This window comes from Mucor velutinosus, assembly GCF_035048745.1.
Source record: "Mucor velutinosus strain NIH1002 chromosome Unknown tig00001564, whole genome shotgun sequence".
Classification (NCBI taxonomy): Eukaryota; Fungi; Mucoromycota; class Mucoromycetes; order Mucorales; family Mucoraceae; genus Mucor; species Mucor velutinosus.
Genome location: NW_027041906.1, coordinates 2,255,944 through 2,277,958, shown reverse-complemented (window position 1 = coordinate 2,277,958; position 22,015 = coordinate 2,255,944). Strand labels below are relative to the sequence as shown.

The following is a 22,015-nucleotide window of genomic DNA, read 5'->3' as shown; positions in this document are numbered from 1 at the left end:
CGATCCATTTCTCTTTTTGTTTACATCAGTCATAAACTGTCCATCTAATCGGACAATACAGGATGATAAGGTTGGCTTGCTTGTTGCTTACATCATCTTGGAGCCAGTGCAACAATTGATTCTGGATTAAGAGACAAGCGTACACCTCGGAAAGCAAGAGTATCATATGAATATTACTGCGGCTATCTCCATGGAATGGAACATAATGGATTGTTTTCGAACCAGTGCAGGTCATCTTGTTTCCAGCTATCATGGTTGCTGTCAATGATGTCAATCAAGTGTTTGTGCTACTAGATATCATCAATATGCCCACATTTACATAGTGAGTTGGTCATTCTCGTGTATCATTCCTGCAACCTGTTTGTAGTTCTTATGCCAAGAGCATGCATCTCATAAAGAGTCAACACATTTCATATCATTTTTTTAGGAATCGTCCTCTTTTAGAAAGTACTCGGATCATGCAAGATCAAAATAATTCATTTGCTAAGCAAAATTGAGCTTTAAAAAAATCACATGTAAAGTAAACAAAAGGACATGAATTGAAGAGAGATAAGCAAGTAAATGGCCAATTTGTGGTCAAAGAGAGGATATTTTATTAGAAAGTATGTACATCATTAGAAAGCAAATCGCTTGAGGAATCCAATGGTACTATTTTCAGGGTTCTAAGTAAAGTGCACATCGCGAAATTCATCAAACAAGGCCGTGGGATTTCCAAAAGAAAGAGGTTTCTGAATTAAACTTCACCTGCAATATCATTTTTGTCTGTGTGCTATTCTGTTGCTTTGGATCATGTCACGCTCCTCCCATGTCACCAACCTGTTCTTTTTGGGTCTCACGTTGGGTACGCTATCCATTTGAGAAGGAGTCTCGCTTTCTCGTATAATTGTTTCTGTGCATATCATTACAGTTATATTATAGGGCTTTGAGGAATCAAGGAGAGTCTTCTAGCCAGCCAAAAAGAATTACAATCCCGCTCGACTTTCTGTCATGATTCGTTGATTTTGGATCCTTTTGCGATTTGATCGACTTATTTTAGAAGATTCGACTATGAAGGTTGTTGTGATCATCCTTTACAGCCTTAAGATATCTAGAAGAACTTTTCTATGCGCATCCAACAGTGTTGGGTATAATAGATATTTTGATTGAACTTGTTGAGCAATTTATGAAATTATGAAATGACGTTTTTAGCGAAAATGTCGAGATTTTATATATCAAGATCTCACAAACATAGTTTCAGAAGTTGCCCTGAATCGAGAATTAATATCATAACATAATAAATGTTTTTTTTATAAGGAAGTGAGCACTTCTGTTTTTATTTAAAGTCCTTAAATCGTCACCTAATATAGAGGGAGGGGATATAAAGATTGGAGAATATAAGGGGAAGCTCAGATAATTGTATCGAAGGAAAGTTGATGTTGAGGATATAGATCATCTCTGAGAGGCAAATGTATTAGGCGTCGTTTATTACATAAGAGGATCTGAGAATGAGCTGAGATGCATAGTAGAAGTGAGAGGTCTTTATTCAAGCAGCACGAAGGAACATGAGTGGTGCCATCAAATGGCTAATCTATATCCTGGTTCCTAGAGAGTGGTAGCCTATGGCCTTTCGTCCCTGGAAGTGGGTTTCAATTCCGACAAATGTTCTTCCGTCAAAGCTATTAGGAAGAACATTCTATCCTGGATTATCTTTGTTGTTTATCCTTGACTGGTGGTTCATGAGTTCTGATGCAGCACATCCTCGTTACTGGTTCAAGGCTTATACAATTATCCCGCATTCAAGATCAAGGTCCTATTGCTGCGGCACTGTCAAATAACTATAAATACCTTTGATATCTACACTAGTTTTGATACCTATTCAATCTTGGAATAACATAATAAATATAATCAGTTCTAATTGTATTTACTCTGTCTATATTTTGTTATTCTAAACAGTTGAGAGTCTAAATTGAGAAGAGTATGGTGAATGGAGTGAATGACGGTAGACGGGATGAAAGGAATGTGTTGGAAAACTTGGCGGTAATGAGCAGACCAGATGGCCTGTTGGATGCAAGCAAAGACCTGGAACACGGATAATGCAGGAAAAAGTTCATGAGATGAGCGATCAATATCAAGGCGAAGGTGGAGGATGATGGCAATGTATTCCTCATACGCAACGTGAGCGAAACGAGATGAGAGGTAAAGAGAGAGAGTTTGTCGCCAAACGTCCAATTTTTGAGGACAGGAAAAGAGAAAGTGTTCAGTATCTTCGATGACAGTGGAGGATGTGAATGACGAAGACTGACAGTGAGGACAGTACGGGGTAAATGAATCGCGAAGCCGTTGATGTAATAATTGACAAGTAGTAACTTTTTCATGAAAGATCCGGAACCAAGTATTGCGAGCATTCAAAGGAACCTGGAGAGACCAAAACTGCTTCCATTTGGCAACACCTAAAGAGGATGAATGAGAGAAGGGGTTACTGTGAAGGGGGAGGGATTTGAATCCTTGATTAGTAGGGAGGGACAAAAGGAATGAATGAGACTCAAAAGAAAATGAAGTTGCCAATAAAGAAAGTAGAAGGGTGGATACGAGGCTGATACTATCGGAATAGTTGGTGATGGTGGAGAGGTCGATATGTGGGATGTTTGGACGAGAGACAAGGAGCAACATGTTGAAGTGAATGAAGTTGGTGAGCAGTAGGTTTTGAGCCTGAAGAAAATTGATAGCGCGTAAGCTGGTGGGTTGGTGGGGTAGGCCGATGACCGAAGTGCGAAGTTGAAGAGCTTGAGTGGTGGTATCAAAGATGAAAACATCATTACCTGTAAGTTGAAGCACTCTGGGGTAGTGATTTACCACTTCCTTTGGTGAGCGAAATGTAGGCGATAAGCTATGGTTGGGTGGAAGGTTATGTTCAACCAAGGTCGAAAATGGCAGGCGTAGACAAGTACTGAAGGAAACATGACAGACACCAAACTTGCGAACAATGGTATCTACGGCGCGAAGAAGGTTGTAGAGAGAAGCGATGACCTTTCTGGCGCTTGATGGCCTACAGGCAGGAAAGAGGAGAGACCAGTGGTAGGTGGGGTATGAGGGAGTAGCGAGGAAGAAGTTGAGGATGACACGGAGATAAGGAAGAGAAGTCTTGGTAGGAGGAGTGGGATCGGATGGGTGCAAAAGTGGATGAAGCCAGCGCCACTGAAGGGCGTTGATCTGCACAGCAGGATCCAAAAGACCAAGGCCGCCATGAGAACGAGGGAGGCAGAGAGTAGCGAAAGAGAATCGAGTTAGTTTGGCATTTTGGTTAACGAACGAGGCGCCCAGCTGTTGTAGCTTGTGAATATCGTTAGCCAAAAAGGAAACAAGCGTGCAATATACCACACTTTAGAGAACAAGAGTGAATTGAGAACAGTAACCGGTCCTCGAAAGGTAAGGTTGCGTACCGAATGAAGGCGACAAAAGCCCCGGAGGCGAGTGAGGAGAGCATCGAAATATGAGTTTTTTTGAGCGGTAGATGAACAGATAGGGTATCCGAGATAGATGATGGGAGCGGTAGCATTCTGGTCATGCCAAGACGAGATACCAGACGCGCGAAGGCCGAAAATCCAGGAATCGTGCGGTACACCAGAGAGAGACAATGCTTGCGTCTTGTGATAGTTGAGAGAGGCATTGGACGCGGCGGCATACTTATTTATCAACTGTTGAAGCTGGTGGAATTCACTAAGATCGTTGAGGAAACCTAGTGTGTCATCGGCATATGCCAGGACTTTGACTGGATCTGCGAGAGGAACATTGTCAGCGAGATGTGAGGAGAAACGAGGATTAGTGGCTGCAATGCGTGTAAAGTCAAACCCAAGTATGCTTTGATGTTGGTTGATGGCACGGAGGAAAGGGTCGAAGATGATATTGAAAAGCAAAGGACTGATAGGGTCACCCTATCTCATACCACGTTGGGTTGGAAACGCTTCAGAGAGAAATCCGTTTGTGGAATTTGAGGCTTGATAGACTAAAATTCACGGAAAAAAAAGAATAAAAAAAAAACAGTAAAGTCAGCTTGATAAAGGTATGTTTTATTATCAAACTGACAGGTGTAAAGTAAACTGAAGTCTCTCTACTGGCCAGGTAGATGATCCTTCTTATATACTATAACAATGGATAAAAGTTCTATTAATTAGATTGACAAATAAGTCAACTCAGATCAACTAATGTCTAATCATGCTAAAAGACAACTCCAGCAAGCTAATCATGATTTAGCTCTGTCTGGATGAATAATTAGACTCTCATCCGAAGTACCCTGATCTATCCTTACTATAAGGATAATTAATATCGATCTAGTAGCATGTATCCGATAGGTACAGTCTACTTAGTCTATATTAATAGTACATATCTGAGTGTATATCGCTAAGCATACATCTTTAGCATGTATCTGGATATATGGCATGTCTATAGCATATCGTATGCATGTCTATAGCATGTCTCATATATAGTACAAGTCTGTAGTACATAAAGTATCTGTAGCTAGTATCACGGATATAAGCATGTGTCTTATAGCGTGGATCATGAAGTGCACATCTGAAGCAACAAGCTCATATTGCATTAATCTTGGTGCCTATCCAGATATGGTAAACATCCGTAGTCAATGTCGGAATACAAGTATAAGTCTATAGTGCCATCCATGTCCGTGGTGCCATCTATAGCCTATATCTTATATAGTATGAATCTTATAGTACTAGCGTATCTGAAGTCCATATCTTCTTATAGTATAAATCGATATCGTACATCTAATCCAGTGTACATACAGTTTATATCTAAATCTGGTAACTGGAGGAACTGTCGGAATGCAGATCATAGTGGATGTATTCCACACCGTTGATGTTGACCCGTACCTGCGTGTTAGTAAACAAAGAAAGCAGTGATGAGATTAGAGAAGGTGGCATGTTAAAAGCTGTGAGTACAGCGGTGAGGTACTCCAAGTTGACACGGTCATATGCCTTTTCTTGATCTAACAACAAGGCGATTGACGTAGAATGGGTGGCAGTGGCGAGGGACAGAGCGCAATGTAGGGTCATGGCTGGTTCGCCAATGAAGTGATGGGGCATGAAGCCGGGTTGTGAGGTGGTCAATCGTGTGCCGAAGTGGAGCATGAGCCGAGCATTCAAAAGCCGAGTGAAGATTTTGGCATCACAACAGATAAGACTAATGGGACGCCAGTTCTGCAACAAGGCAGGATCACCTTTCTTAGGGAGCAAGACCAGACAAGTTTCTTGCCACGATTGCGGGAGTACGCCGTCTGACAAGGCGTCAAAATAAACACGGAGAGCAATGGCAGCGGTGAGTGGGTGGGTGAAAAGCAATTGAATTATGGCATATGGTAGCGAATCAATGCCAAAACTTGATTGTTTAGGGGCCCGAGTACCGGCTTCGACTAATTTTCATCGAGGGTAAATGGGGCACATAATGACGGGTGGTCTGAATCTAGAATTTTGTCAGTATGGGGAATCTGATCAGTAAAGTAGCGAATCGCTTCGGTGTCCACTATATCCGCAGTGTAGAGCCGTTCGTAGTAAGCTACAGCAGCTGCCCGTTTGTCCTTTGTGGTCGCACAATCGGAGGAGGAGATGGGGTGTTGAAGAGTGGGGATGGCTTGTTGTTGGGATCGCTGGGAGGTAAGACGCTTGAGGAAACCAGCGGATTTCTCCCCCTGTTCACGCCATTTGATGCCGGAGCGTAAAGCTTAAATATCGGTCAATTCTTGTTGTAAGTTACTTATCATTGATTCGATCTTGGGAAGGCGATCATTGCGTACTTGAGTCGTTTTGTAGAGTCGTAGCAGCTTGTTCCGCTTGCTTTGGAGACGACGAAGTAGACGGCGACGCCATTCCGATTGACGACGACTACAAGATTTGGCTACCTGTCGAGTTAATTCCTTGATTTGATCCCAAATGACTTGTGGAGTGAGATCATTAGCATTGGAAGCGAGAAGGGTGTGGAAATCGTCAAGCTTAGTGAACAGGCGTTGGCAGAAGTATTCGTTGTGGACTAATTGTGGATTGGCTCGCCACAAACCTTTACCGAGATCTGGATTATCAAAAGTTAGTTGGGTAGACAGCATCGCATGGTCAGTCCAGTCCAAGTGGACAAACTGGTCAGTACGGAAGTCCATCAGTTGAGGATTCAAGAACATATAATCGATGGTAGTGAACGTAGTGTTGCGACGAAAGGTAGGTACTTGAGGTTCGTGGATTAATTCATGAGTGTTTTCCTGATAGTAGTGGGTGAGCATCGAATGAAAAAGCCATTGTAATTGAATGCTAGCTGGTTTGACAATAGATGGTGGACGGTATCGGCGGAAATTGTAGTTAAAATCACCAACGACTATAGATGGGGCATTGGTGACATTGGACAGGTGATTGTTGTGTAGACCTTCCGCCGTGTTCATGTTGGTGATGAGAGTTTGGAAGAAGGAGCGTTGAAGTAACTGATCATAAAAGATATATCTATCTGGACTAGTGACGGGTGCATAGATATTCATGATCTTCAGGGGAGGAAATAGGTTAGTAGTGTGGGAAATGTTGCAATATATGATTCGACCATCATCCGAGACGAAGATGGGATTGATATGAATGTTAGGGTGAAGACTTACTATCCCGCAGTGCGATGACCATATAGAAGATGTTGCTTGGAGTTGTAAGTTGAGGCGAGTTTGGGAGTCGGGGTCGGAAGCATGGGTTTCTTGAAGGCAGAGGATGTGAGGTTGTTGATCATAAGATTGGCGTAGGAATCGACAAAAAGATTGTCTGTTGGGGTCGTTTGATAATTTAGCAAGGCTACGGCAGTTGAGACTACGAATAATCAAGTTAGTGTGTTTGTTAGAAGAATGAGGAGCAGATACCGGGGGACATAAACATTATCAGGGGATGCAGAACGTTGATTTAAAGGCTGTGATGAGGATTCACTCATTCAAGAGAATCATCGTAAAGTTCCTCAGTAATCTCCATTGGATTGGTTTCAGCGACGTTGCCTAGACGATCAACCAACTGGCGTGAGCGTAACTTGGTGGCGTAGACGGGATTAAGGAGCAATTGACCAACGGCACAATGAGGGTCCATAGCACGTTTAGCAGGACGAGGAAGCAGTTCAGCAGAGAGATCTGGAGCAGTGACGAGAGGTATCCAGTTTTGGGCCATGAAAAATTTGAGGACGCCGGGGACAGTATGTTTCTTGATGTAGCGCACAGTACGGATGCATCGGTCAGTGTGAAGGGCGGCAGCAATACGGGATAGTTGGGGAGCAGGCATGTCAGCAAATTGGGGATCGGCTACATGTGTATGGTCAAGCGGGTTAAAGTCTGGGACTTCAGTCAGTTCGCCGGCGGCTAAGAGTTGAAGTATATCCGCCTTGTAAGCAGTGTGGATCAGGATGGTGGAGATGTTGCGAGCAGGAAAAGTGACATTTAGAATACGTTTGCTATCGATGCCGATGGCAGCGAGGGTAGCACGGTATTCGGTGTGAGGCATACGATGAGCACGATGGAGGTGCAGAACAGTGTAGTTGGAATTTTCAGTGGCAGGTTGAGGAGGTTGAAGTGTACGGAGAGCATCATGTTCGCGGCGGCGCTTGTTAGAGGCAGCGGAGGGATGTTTGAGGACTTGGCTCCACTGGGGTGGGTTGTTGCGGGGTTGTTGAGCGTGACCCTGAGCGGCAGGGGCCACAGGTGTAATTGGGATAGCGGCGATGGGGCGCTGAGCAGTTACGGGTGCAGGAGAGCGGATAAGCTTCTCGAGATTGTTGATGATGGAGTGAAGGTCATTTACTTCTTCTCGGAACTGAGCGTTCAGGGCTTGATGGGCTTGTTGAGCACGGTCGAAAATATCGAGACGGGAGTGTAAGGCTTTCACCGACTCGATGAGAGCCTGGATGGTGGTTTGATCGATCACAATGTTTGACATGCTGATCAAAGTTGCAATGTTTGTTGTTACTATCGCTTTTTCAGAGATTTTTCTTACAGTGGTGATTCAAACTATGTAAAAATTTGAAAAGCGGAAGGTGATAACATAATAGATGTTCAGTCCTTAGACACTTTACAACCTTAATATGGAACCTGAGTTTCAAGGCATCTGTCAGGCCTGGCTCATATGAGAATAATAATTTTACAATCAATCAACAAAAACCACAGTTAGTTCTACCCTCTTTCCTCTGCTGCTCAATGCTGTCAACGTTTTATTTGAACGACGGCTCGGAGCCTAAGAGATTTCACTACTTACTGCAGACATTTTATGCAACCATGCATCGTCAATGTCCAGACTAACGTTATTAAATATAGAATGCAATAAAATATCATTATGAACGATATAGAAGGCAATAAAATATCACCATAAACGATAGTGCTATAACCTGCCACCTACTTTCTATACCCTTCAAGGGCATTTACTACTGTATTGCAGTATGAAAAGGGCATGAGTTTTCCAGCTGGCCCCACTAGCCAAAATTAATTCAAACCCAGAATCATAGTCTGTTCTAGATTGGACAAATCTTGATAATTTTGAACTCGATTAAGCTATGTTTGGAGATTCGACTAAGTAAAATATGATGATCACCCCATGCCACCTTAAGCTTTCCTGGAGTACTTTTCTAGGTGCGTCCAATGGTACTGAGTAAAATAGATGATTTGAATAAACTTATCAAATGATTTACGAAAATTTGAAAAGAGGTTTCTGGCCAAAAAGTCGAAATTTTACATATCAGAGTCCCACAAAGATGATTTCAGGAGTTACGTTAGATTGATAGAAATATTTTGATTCAAGATATACCATAGTAAAAGTCTTCATTATCAAGATCAAAAACGCGATCGTTTGATTTTCGATGAAAACCATGAGGGGTACCTCATGCTTTTTAGTCGAATTTTGACAATGTTTTTTTAATCCACAGATAATATGAAGGGTTACTATGTGTAAGTGGAGGGTCAAAATGAAAGTAGCAGCATTTTGATAAAATACGCAAGAGCAATCAGTAGCACGAGCTGCCGCTGCGCATGTTGGTTCTCTACCTTCGCTTCGCTTCAATGAGAACTATCCGAAGCATAAACACTTATATGATTAGTGATTATATATCAATCAACAATCAGGGTTCTTCTTCTAACATTTTAGCTATATTAATTTTGGGATATTAGCCAAAGGCCCGCGGCAGCGCGAGCCGTTTGAACGCAGGTTGGTTTCCACCGAAGCGAAGCGTAGGTCAGGAAACCACCCAAAGTGCTGAATGGCTCGTATTTTATAATAATGATATTGGAGCAACTTCTTAGTGGAAACATTATATTGGGAATGCATACTTCATAAGATAATCGACATTGGAGATACTATTTTTAAGCGGGGAAATATACATACTACAAATTGGAAATCTTATTATTCTTGAATGAAGTTAGCTACAGTTGTCTAGTCTCAACAGCAAAATTTTTCAACATGTCAAGTATCTATTGATAACTTGAAACCAACAACTTAATATGGCCCTTTTCGTACGCTCCGATTTCTAAAATGTTTGGTCAAATGCACACTTGTGAGGTGTATACATGCGGAAGGTCAACGGAGCTTCAATTTCTAATATTTTGAATGATGATCCATGGGATTCCAAAATCTATCGACCTTAACATTACGCGTTTCTTGATAGTAGACACCTCTTCAAACTTATATGAAACTTGTAGAGAATTCAACGGGGAATACAATGGTATCTATATCAAGTGTTTGCTGTACATTATTCAGCTAATATTTGATAAGTTAAATTTTGCAATTTTTTCACTGTTTTCTAAAGATTAATCAGTATCTGTCATCAAAGCATTTTGTTAGGCATTACTGGACATTGTAGATCAAAGTATTTCCTATCAAATGAGCTATTGCTTGAAGCTCTAGCATGCTTCTATCGTGAAATATTGTAAATATTGTCCTGACCAAAAAATCGTCACCAGATTTTTTGCTTGCTATCACACGTAGATTTTGAAGAAAAATCCATGATTTTGCATGATACTCTTTTTTGACCATATCTCGACAAATACTCACTGTATTCGCACAAAACAAAGACCATTCAATAGCTCTACGTTATATCCATTATATTTTAATGGTTTTAAGTACCAGGTGTACGTTCCCTTCATGAATTTGCTCAAAATTTTATATTTTATGAGCTACAAGCAGGAGATATTCAACTTTTTATTTATTTATCCATAATAACCATACCATCGTATAGAGAATTGGAAAAAAAAATAGAAGCTATTAAGTTTGAAGCTCTCGTTCACTTAGTAAAATCAACCAGTACGGCCCTTTGAAATTTGTCCATTTTCATTCTTTTTCCTCATTACTCATCGACATCCTTCTCAGAAAGCCTAGATACAACACTCCTCAATCAACAAAAGTACCCTCTACAACTTTTATTAGACATACAACCTGCATTCATATAGTAATTGCTGTGCCAGAAGGGCTACAACTGTCTATACAGATTAAGGTATTCTTGATGGGTAGATATGTCTGTGTTGTGCAACAACATGGACAAGCTATGATGATTGAAGTGCATCTCAGCTATCTAAATACTGAGGTTCACCAGATGTGATAAGCGTTGTACAAGTTAAATTGCTACTTGGGCATTTAGAACTTAGTATAAATAGAATAACTCTTGTCTTCATCAATAAATCTTTAGTTTTTGTGTCTGATCTTATTCAAATAAGTCTTTTCTTGTTTTTATAATATCAAACATTTTTTATAAGCTACAAATAATACTTTTATTGTTTGTGCTTAACAGTAATCCATAGACTTTTATTAGTACCGCCTGCTCAAAGTTAACTTTTTTTTTCTAAAATAACCCTTTTCACAACAACTATGTTACCTACGCAAATTTAGTTTACACCATCGTATTCTTGGCAAAAAAAAAACTGGTATAGAAACATGTTAGCATTAAACGTATATTGTCAAGAACTTGATTTCAACAGAGGATTTATTTAACAAAACGATTATCTTGAAGTACGTGAGAATAAAATATACAAGATAATCTACAACTGGGAAGGATGGAGGGGGAAAGGGACTTGGTATCTATACTTGACAGGAGGTGCGGACATAAGTGCCGAGACATGGGTATAGCATGGGTATGTTTAGAATAACGAAATATAGACAGAGTAAATACAATTAGAACTGAATATATTTATTATGTTATTCCAAGATTGAATAGGGATCAAAACTAGTGTAGATATCAAAGGTATTTATAGTTATTTGACAGTGCCGCAGCAATAGGACCTTGATCTTGAATGCGGGATAATTGTATAAGCCTTGAACCGGTTAACGGGGATGTGCGGCATAAGAACTCATGAAACCACCAGTCAAGGATAAACAACAAAGATAATCCAGGATAGAATGTTCTTCCTAATAGCTTTGACGAAGAACATTTGTCCGAATTGAAACCCACTTCCAGGGACGAAAGGCCATAGGCTACCACTCTCCAGGAACCAGGATATAGATTAGCCATTTGATGGCACCACTCATGTTCCTTCGTGCTGCTTGAATAAAGACCTCTCACTTCTACTACGCATCTCTGCTCATTCTCAGATCCTCTTATGTAATATACTATGCCTAATACATTTGCCTCTCAGAGATGATCTATATCCTAAACAGGGTAAACATAATGAATCGTAATCTGAAACGTGAGTCATAATTAGATAGTTATGACATTGGCTTGATACTTGACGTTGATAGGTGTTGTATTCACACATCTAACTGTTCCTGAATCACAATATCGTAGATTGAATTCAGTAATAAACTATGCACATATGGAGCATATGTAAATTAACTGTATCAACATGTAAACGATAACCATGATATTCACATAAGCTAAGTTTCAGTAAGCTATTTTCTATATGTCAAAAGATAGCAGATAGGGAATGTAAGTAATTAACGTTGCCAAGAGCAACTAAAGATATTTAGACTGATCATCTACATCTGAAATAATTACCATTTAGCATAAGTGACGATTGACACTAAAACCTTGCATGAGAACACCATTCTAGACGGGTGTGTAAGCAATCCATAAATCATACATACAGTGCGCGAAAAAAACGTTCCAGTGTTTTGCCAAATTGCACTTATAGCCAGTTTTCTCTGCAAATATCAAAGCTACTGGGGTTTGCTTAGTTTCATAAATAGCCTAAGTAGTTGGCTATCAGATGATATATTATGCACTTTATTCATGTAATTAGAAAAAGAATGGTAGCCTCATGAAAAGTGAAAAGTCGAATTTATTAAATCTTATAAAAAAGCTCAATATTTAGTTGGACCACCTTTACTCTTGATAACCGCTTTGATTCGGCGTGGCATGCTGCCTATGTATTTAAGACAGTCTTCTTTTGTGAATTTATAACATTCCTGTTCAATTCTGTCTTCTAACTCAGAAATGCTGGTGGCCCTAGTAGGGTACTTGTTCAAACGACGTTTTAGTTGATGCCAGACATGTTCAATGGGGTTTAGGTCAGGGCTTTGGGGGGAGGCCAATCAAGAACATTTTGAACAGAGAATCCGTGATGCGTGAACCATTTTTTAATGGGACCAGAAGTATGTGGTCTTGCGTTATCTTGCTGGAATCTAAACGTTTTCTTGTCCAGCCCATAGTACTCGATAGTGTCTAGCAAAGATGAGTCCAGAATTTCAGCATAAACTTCTGAGTTAACAGTTCCTTCGGTAATGGTGGAACCATAGCTGGGATCCTCCGCTGTTATCATGCCCCAGAAAACAACGCCACCACCATCTCCCTGAACTTGAGCCTCAGTTTGATGAGGCATCAACTCAGTGGGCCTGTCAGTCCAGTAGAAAAATTCGCCGTCAGATCCCCACATGTTGACCCTGGTTTCATCGGAAAATCCCCATTTACGTCAATCGTCCGCAGTCAAATGTCGATGTCTCTTGGCCCACACAAGACGTTTTTTCCGGTTCTCCGCAGACACGAAATTGGTCTTTACCTTTCTTTTAGCCTTGAACCCTTTGCGCTTGAGTATATACTGTATATTCCTCAAAGTCATCTGAACTCCCATATGAGCAAGGTAGCACTGCACATCCTTGGGGCCGTCTAAATTACCATTGCGGAGATTCCTCTCAATGTAGTTCATATTTTGCGTAGTGATTTTGCTGCGTCTTCCGGGTTTGGCATGTTTTGAATGACCAAGAAACTTCTTCCTATAGCGAGAACGTACACTGACGGACAAATCTGGAAAAAATTTTTGAATGGCACGGAGGGAACAACCTTGGTTGAAAAGAGCGTTGACAGATCCTTGAACCTCCTGAGGAATGGGACGTGTCATGTTAAAAAAAGTGATGAAGTAAAGATGGTAAAATATAACGAGGGAAAAGACCAAAATCTCAGGCTTCTTTATACTTTTTTAAGCATTCCTCGGATAACTAACATTTTAAACATAACTGATATAAAAAATTACGGCTCTCGGATTATTTTTGTGGAATGTATACAAACAATAAGGTCATCAAGCGATATTTCCAATTTTACAAAATCGAAATTTTTTACTTCACGTCAGTTGCACTAGCTCAATATCTACTGTATCAATTATTTTAGTAGCTCATTTTGTGGCCAAAAACCCAAACTTTCGTAGTCTTACTTTAGTTTTCAAACTGGAAAAAATTGAGAGAGCTGTAAGTGTAAAACTACGAATTGGCAAAACACTGGAACGTTTTTTTCGCGCACTGTATAAATAGCAGTAGAAATTCACTCTTCCCTCTCCTCTTCATCTGATTTGACGAAAATAAACTTATATCCATTCTCACGTACTTTCAGATTTACAACAATAGGTACTTGATATGATAAGGTTGCATAAAGCTTGGCATGACATAGTGATTACTACATAACATGGGTTTCTTTGATTCGAAACACTTGAAACACTTAAAATGGTTTGTGTTTCGTAGCACGACGCATATCTCTTTGGGGGGGTGTCAGGTTATAAATTTCGTAAATTTTCATTTTCTCCTTTTCTCTTTCTTTCAACAACGAGGAAAATGGTCGAGCTTGTCTTTCATCATCCTTATCACGGCTCCAGAGGAATGTGTCCTCGCGATGATTTATGTGGCTATTGGGTATTGTCGGGAGGCACTTTGAGGATATGGAGATATGCTCTTCTGTTTTATGGTACTAGAACGCTCTTAGTAAGAACGTCACTTACGAAACGGCTAAAGTTTCCTACTTGGTAGATGAGGGTTTAGCTGGGGGGCTATTGTCTGTAACCACCTCCATTTTTTGGGATTACAAGCACTTTCACCTTCTCGTGGTTAATCCTGTTAGTATCAAAGACAGTTGGCTTTGATAACAAAGGAAAGTGCAATAGTATTTGTTTCAGATAGAAAGATTACCCCTTAATTTTACATATACTGATTTCCTGCACAAACTACTATTTGATTTAATAAATGACATGAGATCAACTGCAAAATGTGCAATGTTCTCTCTATTGAATAGCATGTATACCGTCTATCGATTATAACTCTTTTGCAGGTTAGACAATTGTTCATGAGTAGTTTATTTACATATTGGGATGTATTTTAAGGTTTTAAGGAGGGCGGAAAACATAGTTTGAAACAGTACATTAGCCAATCGCTGATGGCTAGTTAATTGGATGGTAACACCACAGCGGATCAAGTGTAAAGGAATTACACAAAATACGAAATTATACAGAGAAAAATATGTCGAGGCTTGAGATGTTATCAGTAAAATAAGAGTTTGTTTGCATACATGAACATTGCCCTTTTTTTCTGCTACATATCTCTTGACGTTGACACGGATACCAATTCGAAACAGCATTACGGCATTTTCCCTCCTGATATTTTGGAAGTCATTGTTCCTAATCTCAAACGTAAGGACACATATACACTAGCAAGCACAAGCAAATCAATGTGGGAGCACATTCGTCACATTCCACTTGATAGTACTTGGGACATAGAGACCACCCAGCTCGTCAACGCTTCCTTTATGCTGGCAAATACAAGACATGTTCATGTGTTGATCAATGACACCTTTGAGTACTACAGTAATCTACGTCAATATCTTGGTAAATTATATCAACTTGAAAGTGTAGCTTTCTCTTGTGAAAAGATCACATTGACAGCCGGCATCGCTAAACGACTTCTACAGTGTTTACCTATGAAAAGACAGTATCATAAATTAGTAGTGTATGTGCAACAAGGCGACCGTAGCTACTTTGAAGAGGCCATCTCTCATTCATGCAAGAATAGAGTCAATCTAAGAAGGTAATGCCAAACATCCAGACAGGTTTCATTCTAAATATTTATGTGGCGGCCATCGGTATGCGTATTGAAGAGAAAATTTGGCATAGATGAAGACGAAGATAACGAAGAAGTAGAAGAAGCTAGACGAGGAATGAGGACCCCCTTTCTGGTAAGAGAAGATGTTGCTGAGCTTTGGGAGAAGATACAAGATATCAAGAGCACGTTTGGTGCAATTAGCACTCATTCAAAAAGTATCATTCTTACTGCTCTCAAAAATATCCTACAAAAACATGAATTTGCCGATGCTGAGGAAATACTGAACATCGTTGAGACACCCAAATCAAAAGCAGAGGCAGATGCGTTCGTGGCGCTCGTCGGCGGTCGTTTCGTAGAAAGTATCGCTATTTCTAGTAATGGTTCGTGGGCATTCATCACACAGGTCGAAGCCTACCTGAGAGGCAGAAAAGAAATAGATGATTGCGCAAACAACACGTTCACGATTGAACACCCCTCAAAACCCAAGTTCGTAGTAGAACACAAGAGGGAGTATCAGAATCAATGGCTCGAAGCCAAAATCTACTTCAAAAACTTTGAGTTTTTGGTTACTGCTTGCCTTTGTGGTAACTATAACGATCATGATTTTGATGCTTTTCTCGGTGCCTCTCTTGGCAATCGTTTAGCTCTCAATGATTATTGGAGAGTTTACGTTCCTCTCGCCTCTACACCAGTAGCCAGACAATCCCGATTGCTAAGAAATTTCACAAAGAGAGCAAGTGGATTCGATTGGCATTTGAAATCGCAAAGATTCTACGACAACGGTTTCAGCACCGCATGTGCTTTAAGCTTACATGCATTAGATGAAATTGACAGCATTGTAGCCATTGGGTCGCTATTGATGAATTGGAAAATATCGAATCAAGAGGACAAGCAAAAGTTAAAATCTATACTTTTCAATGGAAAGGAGTTGAGTAATATGGATGAAAATGCCATATCTGGCTGTATTGAAAGAGTAAGGGGGTCGACATTAGCCAAAGGAAAGAAGTTGGCAGTTGAGATAGCGCTGTTGATATTGAAAAATGAAGTAATCAAGGACACGGATTATGTCGAGATGTTTAAAGCGTTAATAAGCTCAAGACTCAAGACTCTGAATAGCCAGGCTATTCGACAAAAAAGGTACTTGCTCCCGTAATGCACCATATTATGTATTATTTCAATAAATATGTTAAAGAGTAGTCTACAGTATTAGTCTTTTGACCTACTATTTTGTGTAAAAGCAGAACACTCAATATTTACTGCTTAAGATGTAAAGTGCTCAGCTTGTATAATATGCCAATGCAATCTCATCTTCGACTATGATAGATCGTGCATACCTTCTCGTCGTCAATTTTATCAGATGCTTGAATCCAATAGAGATGATGCTGATGGGTGGCATATAGTATTCAGGTTTACGTTTATCCATGATGATTCCTGATCGGCTAACTGTGAAGATGCTTGAAGAATATGAGAGCCTTCTTTCTGTGCAGAAAGCTTTTTTGCATTACCATGGTAATACACGGAAGCTAAATCAGAAGGCTTGTGTCTGTTGCATGGTTGCCTAGCAACGGATGTTGATGATGAGGAGGAGGAAGAGAAGCTGCCAATCAAGGTACCTGATGTGAATAATGTGATTGATACAGATGAACATTGAATATCACAGCTAGCGTCGCCCATTGACATTGAGTGGACGACTGGATAGACTTTGTCTGTAATAATGATGAATAATCGATTACTAATGATTATCAATTAGTACTCCTAAATCCTGAACACCGAGATGACATAAACATAACGTAGACATAACACTTGGGCTGTATGATTCTAGATCCAGGTACCAGATCGAAGCTTGGTTCATGACAACTAGCGTATCTGAAGTTCATATCTTCTTATAGTATAAATCGATATCGTACATCTAATCCAGTGTACATACAGTTTATATCTAAATCTGGTAACTGGATGAACTGTCGGAATGCAGATCATAGTGGATGTATTCCACATCAGGAACCAAGAAATAGACAAACCAAGCTCAAGTTTGGGCCGAATGAAAGGCGCATACAGTTTAGCAGACAAGAGCTTGGAGAAACCAGCAGAATGAAGGCCAAGAGATTGCAAACCACGCATAGCACCTAACGCTGATTGACTATTTCTAGTCAATAAGAGATCGGTGTCCAAGCTACCCTTCACATTGAACGGCAAACCAAGGTAGGTAAAAGAGTGAGCAGTAGGTATAGCTTGAACATAGAGAGACAGAGAAACACCAGCACCAAGATCTTCGGTAGTATAGTTGAAATGTTTATTGAAGAGATATAATATTGGAGCTGCGTCCCTGTAGGGCAAAGTGCTCATTATAGTGCGGATCAAAATGATGACAGCTGGAAATAAATTCAGAAAGAGAATATAAAAAATAACAAAAAATTTAAAGATTAAATCCTTGGTTCAAAAAAAAGGCAAACGAAAACAGTTGGAAAAGGACAGCAGAGAAACAGCATCTTAGTGAGACAAAAGATGTGGAATAGCGACAGTAATACCAGCACTATCTGAGGAAGAGATAGAAGGCGTACCCGAAACAGAGGTAGTTGAGGAAACCGGGGTCAACCAGTCGAGAAAGGCAGAACCAGACAAGTCCAGAGCTTTACCAGTAAATTCAGCATCAGGATGACAGATCATGTCAATATCCAAAAAGATTTGGAGCATGACAGGCCAGCGAACAGACCAAAAGGAGCGAGACGACACGAGTTTAGAGGCAGAAGGTTGCATACGAGGTAGTCGATTGAGCCAAAAGTCCAGAGGATTGGGCAAATAATCAGCACCAAGAGGATCATCAGTAAACAAAAGCTTTGAAGCAACACCAAGACACTCTAGCAGATGGTTCTTCGGTAGTATAGTGGTGAGTATCCCCGCCTGTCACGCGGGAGACCGGGGTTCAATTCCCCGCCGGAGAGTATTTTTTTGCTACTACAAAATTGTAGTGAGCGTAGTCTTTCCAATGTCGTAGCTGTTTACAACTTTTGTTATACAGGTCAATTAGTATAAGTATTAGAGCTAACTGTTAAACTCAATAGACGCTGTCTTTTTACTTATAAACAATCCATTATATATATTATATTATTATCACGACACTACTTTGCATTTATCAGCTCTCGTTCTGATGTTTGAGGCACTAGCTAGTCTATTTAATGCTCAGCTCTTGTCGAAAGTAGTGCTAGCTGCTGGAGAAATTTGATCTGGCCAACTTAACTGGAGAGTGTAGTACACAATCGAACTGGGGCCTCTCTTAGCACACTCAGTTCGAATAGTATCGTGTTCTTTACGTTTCTTTTGAAATGAATTGTGTACACGTAATGGTTACACTACATGCATGATAATTGATCTACAAAAATAAGTACTTATACACAGCATCTCATACTCTAACGATGCTTGTTGCAGCTTTACTTTTTTATTGAATTCTAATACACAATGCATGCCAGCAAGAAAGAGTTTTATCATTTTTAACAACTTCTTGCAATGAGATTGTACAATTGATTTCATGCTGGTTAGAGGTGGATCGATACATAACAGGCGCAATGCAGATTTCACCTAAAAATCTCATTTCATGAGGTCGCTCGCGATATTGACCTTGCAATAGTTGATTTAGAAAGGCTATAATAGCGCAAACAACTGCGCCTCTGCTGTAACGTCAAACCAAGAAAGTGGTACATGATATTAACAATGGTTATAAACTGCTTCATGAAGGATGCACTATACCCATTATTGGATCATTGTAAAATAATGCACGCAAATGTACTAGGGGAAAATTTCAGGTACTTAATAATATGTGTGAATTTGTAGTTTTTTTTGTAATAGTTATATTTAAAATAGCTACAAATTGAACAAAAATAAAGCAGGTAAGACACATGATTGTTTTTAGTTTGGATTGAGAGAAACGTTAAATTGCATTATAGCACTCATGAAGGAATAGTTTACACAAAGTGAAGCATTGTACAGAATCTTTAGTGCAAGCTCCTTACATTTCATGGCCAAGAGCTTAAGTGCTATTGATAAAACCAAAAAGGTGACACAGTATATCAAATCATGTATAAATACTTGTTTGATCTACACAGGTTTCTTCTCACTCTCATCATTTACACAAGTATGAAATTAACTGGTCTCTTTGTCGCTCTCTGTGCTGCCTCCTCGGTCTACGGTACTACTGTCAAGCTCTACACTAGTCCCGACTTTAAAAACAAGTGTGGTGAAGTCAGTGGTGGTTGGGTTTCTGGTCATGAGTATCACAATGTCCCCTCTGCTTGTAAGGACAAGGTCCAAAGTTTTGAAGTCTCTGTCAGTGCTATTGATTATGGCGTTCGTTTGTGGTCCAAGGTTAAGCCATCAGGTGAAGTTATGTGCGGCGGTTCAGAGGCTGGATTTACTACAGAAGATTGGAGAAGACCTAGTATTTCTAGCACCTGGAACAAGAAGATTAACTGTATCGAGTTTATCGGTTAAATTACATTTTTATTGAATAAACCATTAATAGTATCTATTGGTGACATTGGCTTCTTTGTTAGTTGCGGTTGATGTCCATGAAAACCATCTGGAAAGTATGCCATCTCTAGGGTTCTCATCGAGCGTTACTGTCTCTTGTTGATCAGAGCGCTCTATATCATTGCGTTCGCAGTAATTTGTGCTGTCATACTTTGAGGAGAGATCTACGATGGTTGCGTTTAATGAGTTGCTGAGAATTTCGTGATCTGGAGGTTGAATATAGTAGATAAAATACACAGTGACGAAGCATAGTATGATGAATATCCAGCCTCCTATAATGATGTAAATGACGGTCAAGGGCCCCAAGCTCTGTGCTGCATTCGTATCACTGAGTATTGCTACGAGCGCCGAGGTCCACAAGATACAGGTGAAAGATGCTGTTCTGAAGAAATTGACCTAAGCTTTCCTTGAGTCATTGGACAAAAGAAATTTAAGAAAACCCGTATTACCTTGTCCACATAGCATGGCCTTGTCTTGATGTTGTAGCAAATCATAGTTAGTAAGATGGCGATTGAGAGTATAGCACGCATTCGATTCACATTTGTTGTTGATTCGACCAATAGAAACACAATTGCCAGTAAAAGGCCTGCTTGAGATGGTAAGTGCATCATTCAACACCTTTGTTAAGCACGCAAATTACCCATGTTTTTTATAAAAGCAACACCAATTGACTTGTAGGCAATTTCGTTTTTTGTTGGCGCCCGTTCATAGCTGGTCAAAAATATAGTCATCAGAAAGTAGGCTATGATGTATCCAAACAAGGATAGCCAGAGGTATAATTGGCGAGATATGCTTGGCGCATTGCAGCGTAGTGTCACGCTAAAGTCGTTTGTTGGTATATTGAGTGATTGACAAGCAGCTGAACTGACAAATGTAGTCAATATGGGTATATAGAGCAGTGTCTGGTAAGCGTTAGTAGATCTTGTCGAATATCTCTGTTTAGGATACCTACTGCAACTGGTATACACCATCGCACCCACCGTGTTGGCAGCTTGTAGGGGTATTTGTAATTGACAGCGTGTATGATGAGACCTAATATCAGGCTGACACATGTTACAGTAAATGCAGTCCACAATGAATAGGTGTACCAGGTAGGCGTTCTCATGTCTGGCATCAAACCACCTGCATTAAGGACAAAGGAGATCAGCTGCGATGTCTCTGTTTGACGTGTGTTGGACTCATCCTCACTGACGAGCGACGTGACAGTAATCAAATCCCTCAGTGGAAATGTCATGAGCTGAAAGAACTCGATGATGAGGATAGTGATCTGCACCCAATTTGACCACATGGACTTGTCCCAGTTAGAGAACCGTGTATCGTAGATGGCATTGATGTGCGCATCGTTCTCGCCAAACAGCTTTCGTCTTTCCATGTAGTAACATCGTTGTCGAGTGATCAGATACAGGTTGATGGAGAGCACAAACACAAACAAGGCAGCTTGCAGCAGCAGTGTGGATGAATGGTCGTCGATGGTCGAGTTGACAGCACCTATCAAGATGGACAGTGCAATGACAAAACTGACGATGAACAAGAGAGAAAACAAGTGGTACAGTTTCGAGTGGTACACGCGCTGATGTTCATGCAATATTAGCGGCGTTGTTGTTGTGGTTGTTGTTGCTAATGGAGCCGTGGTATTGGTATTGATTGCTGCAGTAGTTGCATTTATATGAGGGTTCCTGTCCAAAGCAGCGACGGTAGCTGTAGATTCCATGACAGTTGCTGTTTTGCCCGTGTATTTCTTCCATAGCACGAGTATCAGTGTAAAGATGGGTATTTTAAAGGTGGTCTTCACTTGGCTTGAAATGTTGTCGACCAGCAAGTAGATCTCTTGTTGCTGCCCCACTGCCTGATCTCCTCTCTGATCGATGGGTATCTTGTGTCTCTCTGTATACCAAAAGTACAGCACAAACGACAGCAGCAGCAATGCTATGATGGAAAAGAACAATACAATGGATATAGTGTCATTGGTCTGATAGGATGTGGACGACGATGTTGAGTTGTACTGCTGTTGATACGTAGCATAGCCTATGGTATCATTCATGTGTTTGATAAAATTGCCGGTAGCAGAATAAAAGGAAGAAGACAAAGTATAACAAGGCAGAGCATAAAGACCAATTTAATGGGGGAAATCAGTTCAAATGTTTACATTTGCTTACCATTAAAGGAAACATGCCTTTTTTAATGGTTTATCTTTTGCACTATTCAGATCTACCTTGATCCATCTTGAGCGCCCACTT

At 40.3% G+C, this 22,015-nt stretch overlaps 10 protein-coding genes and 1 non-coding gene across 11 annotated transcripts; 4 read left to right on the top strand and 7 right to left on the bottom strand.

Annotated features, from left to right (window-relative positions):
• Positions 1-1,890: 1,890 nt before the first annotated feature.
• ATC70_011044 (uncharacterized protein) lies at positions 1,891-4,417 on the bottom strand (the record flags this gene model as incomplete). The annotated part of the gene is made up of 3 exons (XM_064830246.1): positions 1,891-3,300; positions 3,420-3,911; positions 4,388-4,417. 3 exons carry the CDS (start codon positions 4,415-4,417, stop codon positions 1,891-1,893), a joined length of 1,932 nt encoding a protein of 643 aa, XP_064682748.1.
• Positions 4,418-4,784: 367 nt separating this feature from the next.
• On the bottom strand, positions 4,785-6,741 carry ATC70_011043 (uncharacterized protein; the record flags this gene model as incomplete). The annotated part of the gene is made up of 4 exons (XM_064830245.1): positions 4,785-5,367; positions 5,439-5,677; positions 5,783-6,482; positions 6,620-6,741. 4 exons carry the CDS (start codon positions 6,739-6,741, stop codon positions 4,785-4,787), a joined length of 1,644 nt encoding a protein of 547 aa, XP_064682747.1.
• Positions 6,742-6,932: 191 nt separating this feature from the next.
• Positions 6,933-7,925, bottom strand: ATC70_011042 (uncharacterized protein; the record flags this gene model as incomplete). The annotated part of the gene is made up of 1 exon (XM_064830244.1): positions 6,933-7,925. The coding sequence occupies one exon, from the start codon at positions 7,923-7,925 to the stop codon at positions 6,933-6,935; it is 993 nt and encodes a 330-aa protein (XP_064682746.1).
• Positions 7,926-12,466: 4,541 nt separating this feature from the next.
• ATC70_011041 (uncharacterized protein) lies at positions 12,467-12,835 on the bottom strand (the record flags this gene model as incomplete). Its single annotated transcript, XM_064830243.1, has 1 exon — positions 12,467-12,835. One exon carries the CDS (start codon positions 12,833-12,835, stop codon positions 12,467-12,469), a length of 369 nt encoding a protein of 122 aa, XP_064682745.1.
• A 36-nt stretch (positions 12,836-12,871) lies between these two features.
• ATC70_011040 (uncharacterized protein) lies at positions 12,872-13,297 on the bottom strand (the record flags this gene model as incomplete). The annotated part of the gene is made up of 1 exon (XM_064830242.1): positions 12,872-13,297. The coding sequence occupies one exon, from the start codon at positions 13,295-13,297 to the stop codon at positions 12,872-12,874; it is 426 nt and encodes a 141-aa protein (XP_064682744.1).
• Positions 13,298-14,727: 1,430 nt separating this feature from the next.
• On the top strand, positions 14,728-15,246 carry ATC70_011039 (uncharacterized protein; the record flags this gene model as incomplete). The annotated part of the gene is made up of 1 exon (XM_064830241.1): positions 14,728-15,246. The coding sequence occupies one exon, from the start codon at positions 14,728-14,730 to the stop codon at positions 15,244-15,246; it is 519 nt and encodes a 172-aa protein (XP_064682743.1).
• Positions 15,247-15,282: 36 nt separating this feature from the next.
• On the top strand, positions 15,283-16,410 carry ATC70_011038 (uncharacterized protein; the record flags this gene model as incomplete). Its single annotated transcript, XM_064830240.1, has 1 exon — positions 15,283-16,410. The coding sequence occupies one exon, from the start codon at positions 15,283-15,285 to the stop codon at positions 16,408-16,410; it is 1,128 nt and encodes a 375-aa protein (XP_064682742.1).
• Positions 16,411-17,744: 1,334 nt separating this feature from the next.
• On the bottom strand, positions 17,745-18,011 carry ATC70_011037 (uncharacterized protein; the record flags this gene model as incomplete). Its single annotated transcript, XM_064830239.1, has 1 exon — positions 17,745-18,011. One exon carries the CDS (start codon positions 18,009-18,011, stop codon positions 17,745-17,747), a length of 267 nt encoding a protein of 88 aa, XP_064682741.1.
• A 113-nt stretch (positions 18,012-18,124) lies between these two features.
• Positions 18,125-18,196, top strand: ATC70_011036. The gene has a single exon. It is a non-coding gene; the product is annotated as a tRNA-Asp (tRNA).
• Positions 18,197-19,385: 1,189 nt separating this feature from the next.
• On the top strand, positions 19,386-19,739 carry ATC70_011035 (uncharacterized protein; the record flags this gene model as incomplete). The annotated part of the gene is made up of 1 exon (XM_064830238.1): positions 19,386-19,739. One exon carries the CDS (start codon positions 19,386-19,388, stop codon positions 19,737-19,739), a length of 354 nt encoding a protein of 117 aa, XP_064682740.1.
• Positions 19,740-19,763: 24 nt separating this feature from the next.
• Positions 19,764-21,819, bottom strand: CCC1_2 (Protein ccc1; the record flags this gene model as incomplete). Its single annotated transcript, XM_064830237.1, has 4 exons — positions 19,764-20,174; positions 20,228-20,364; positions 20,419-20,680; positions 20,731-21,819. 4 exons carry the CDS (start codon positions 21,817-21,819, stop codon positions 19,764-19,766), a joined length of 1,899 nt encoding a protein of 632 aa, XP_064682739.1.
• Between the last annotated feature and the right edge of the window lie 196 nt (positions 21,820-22,015).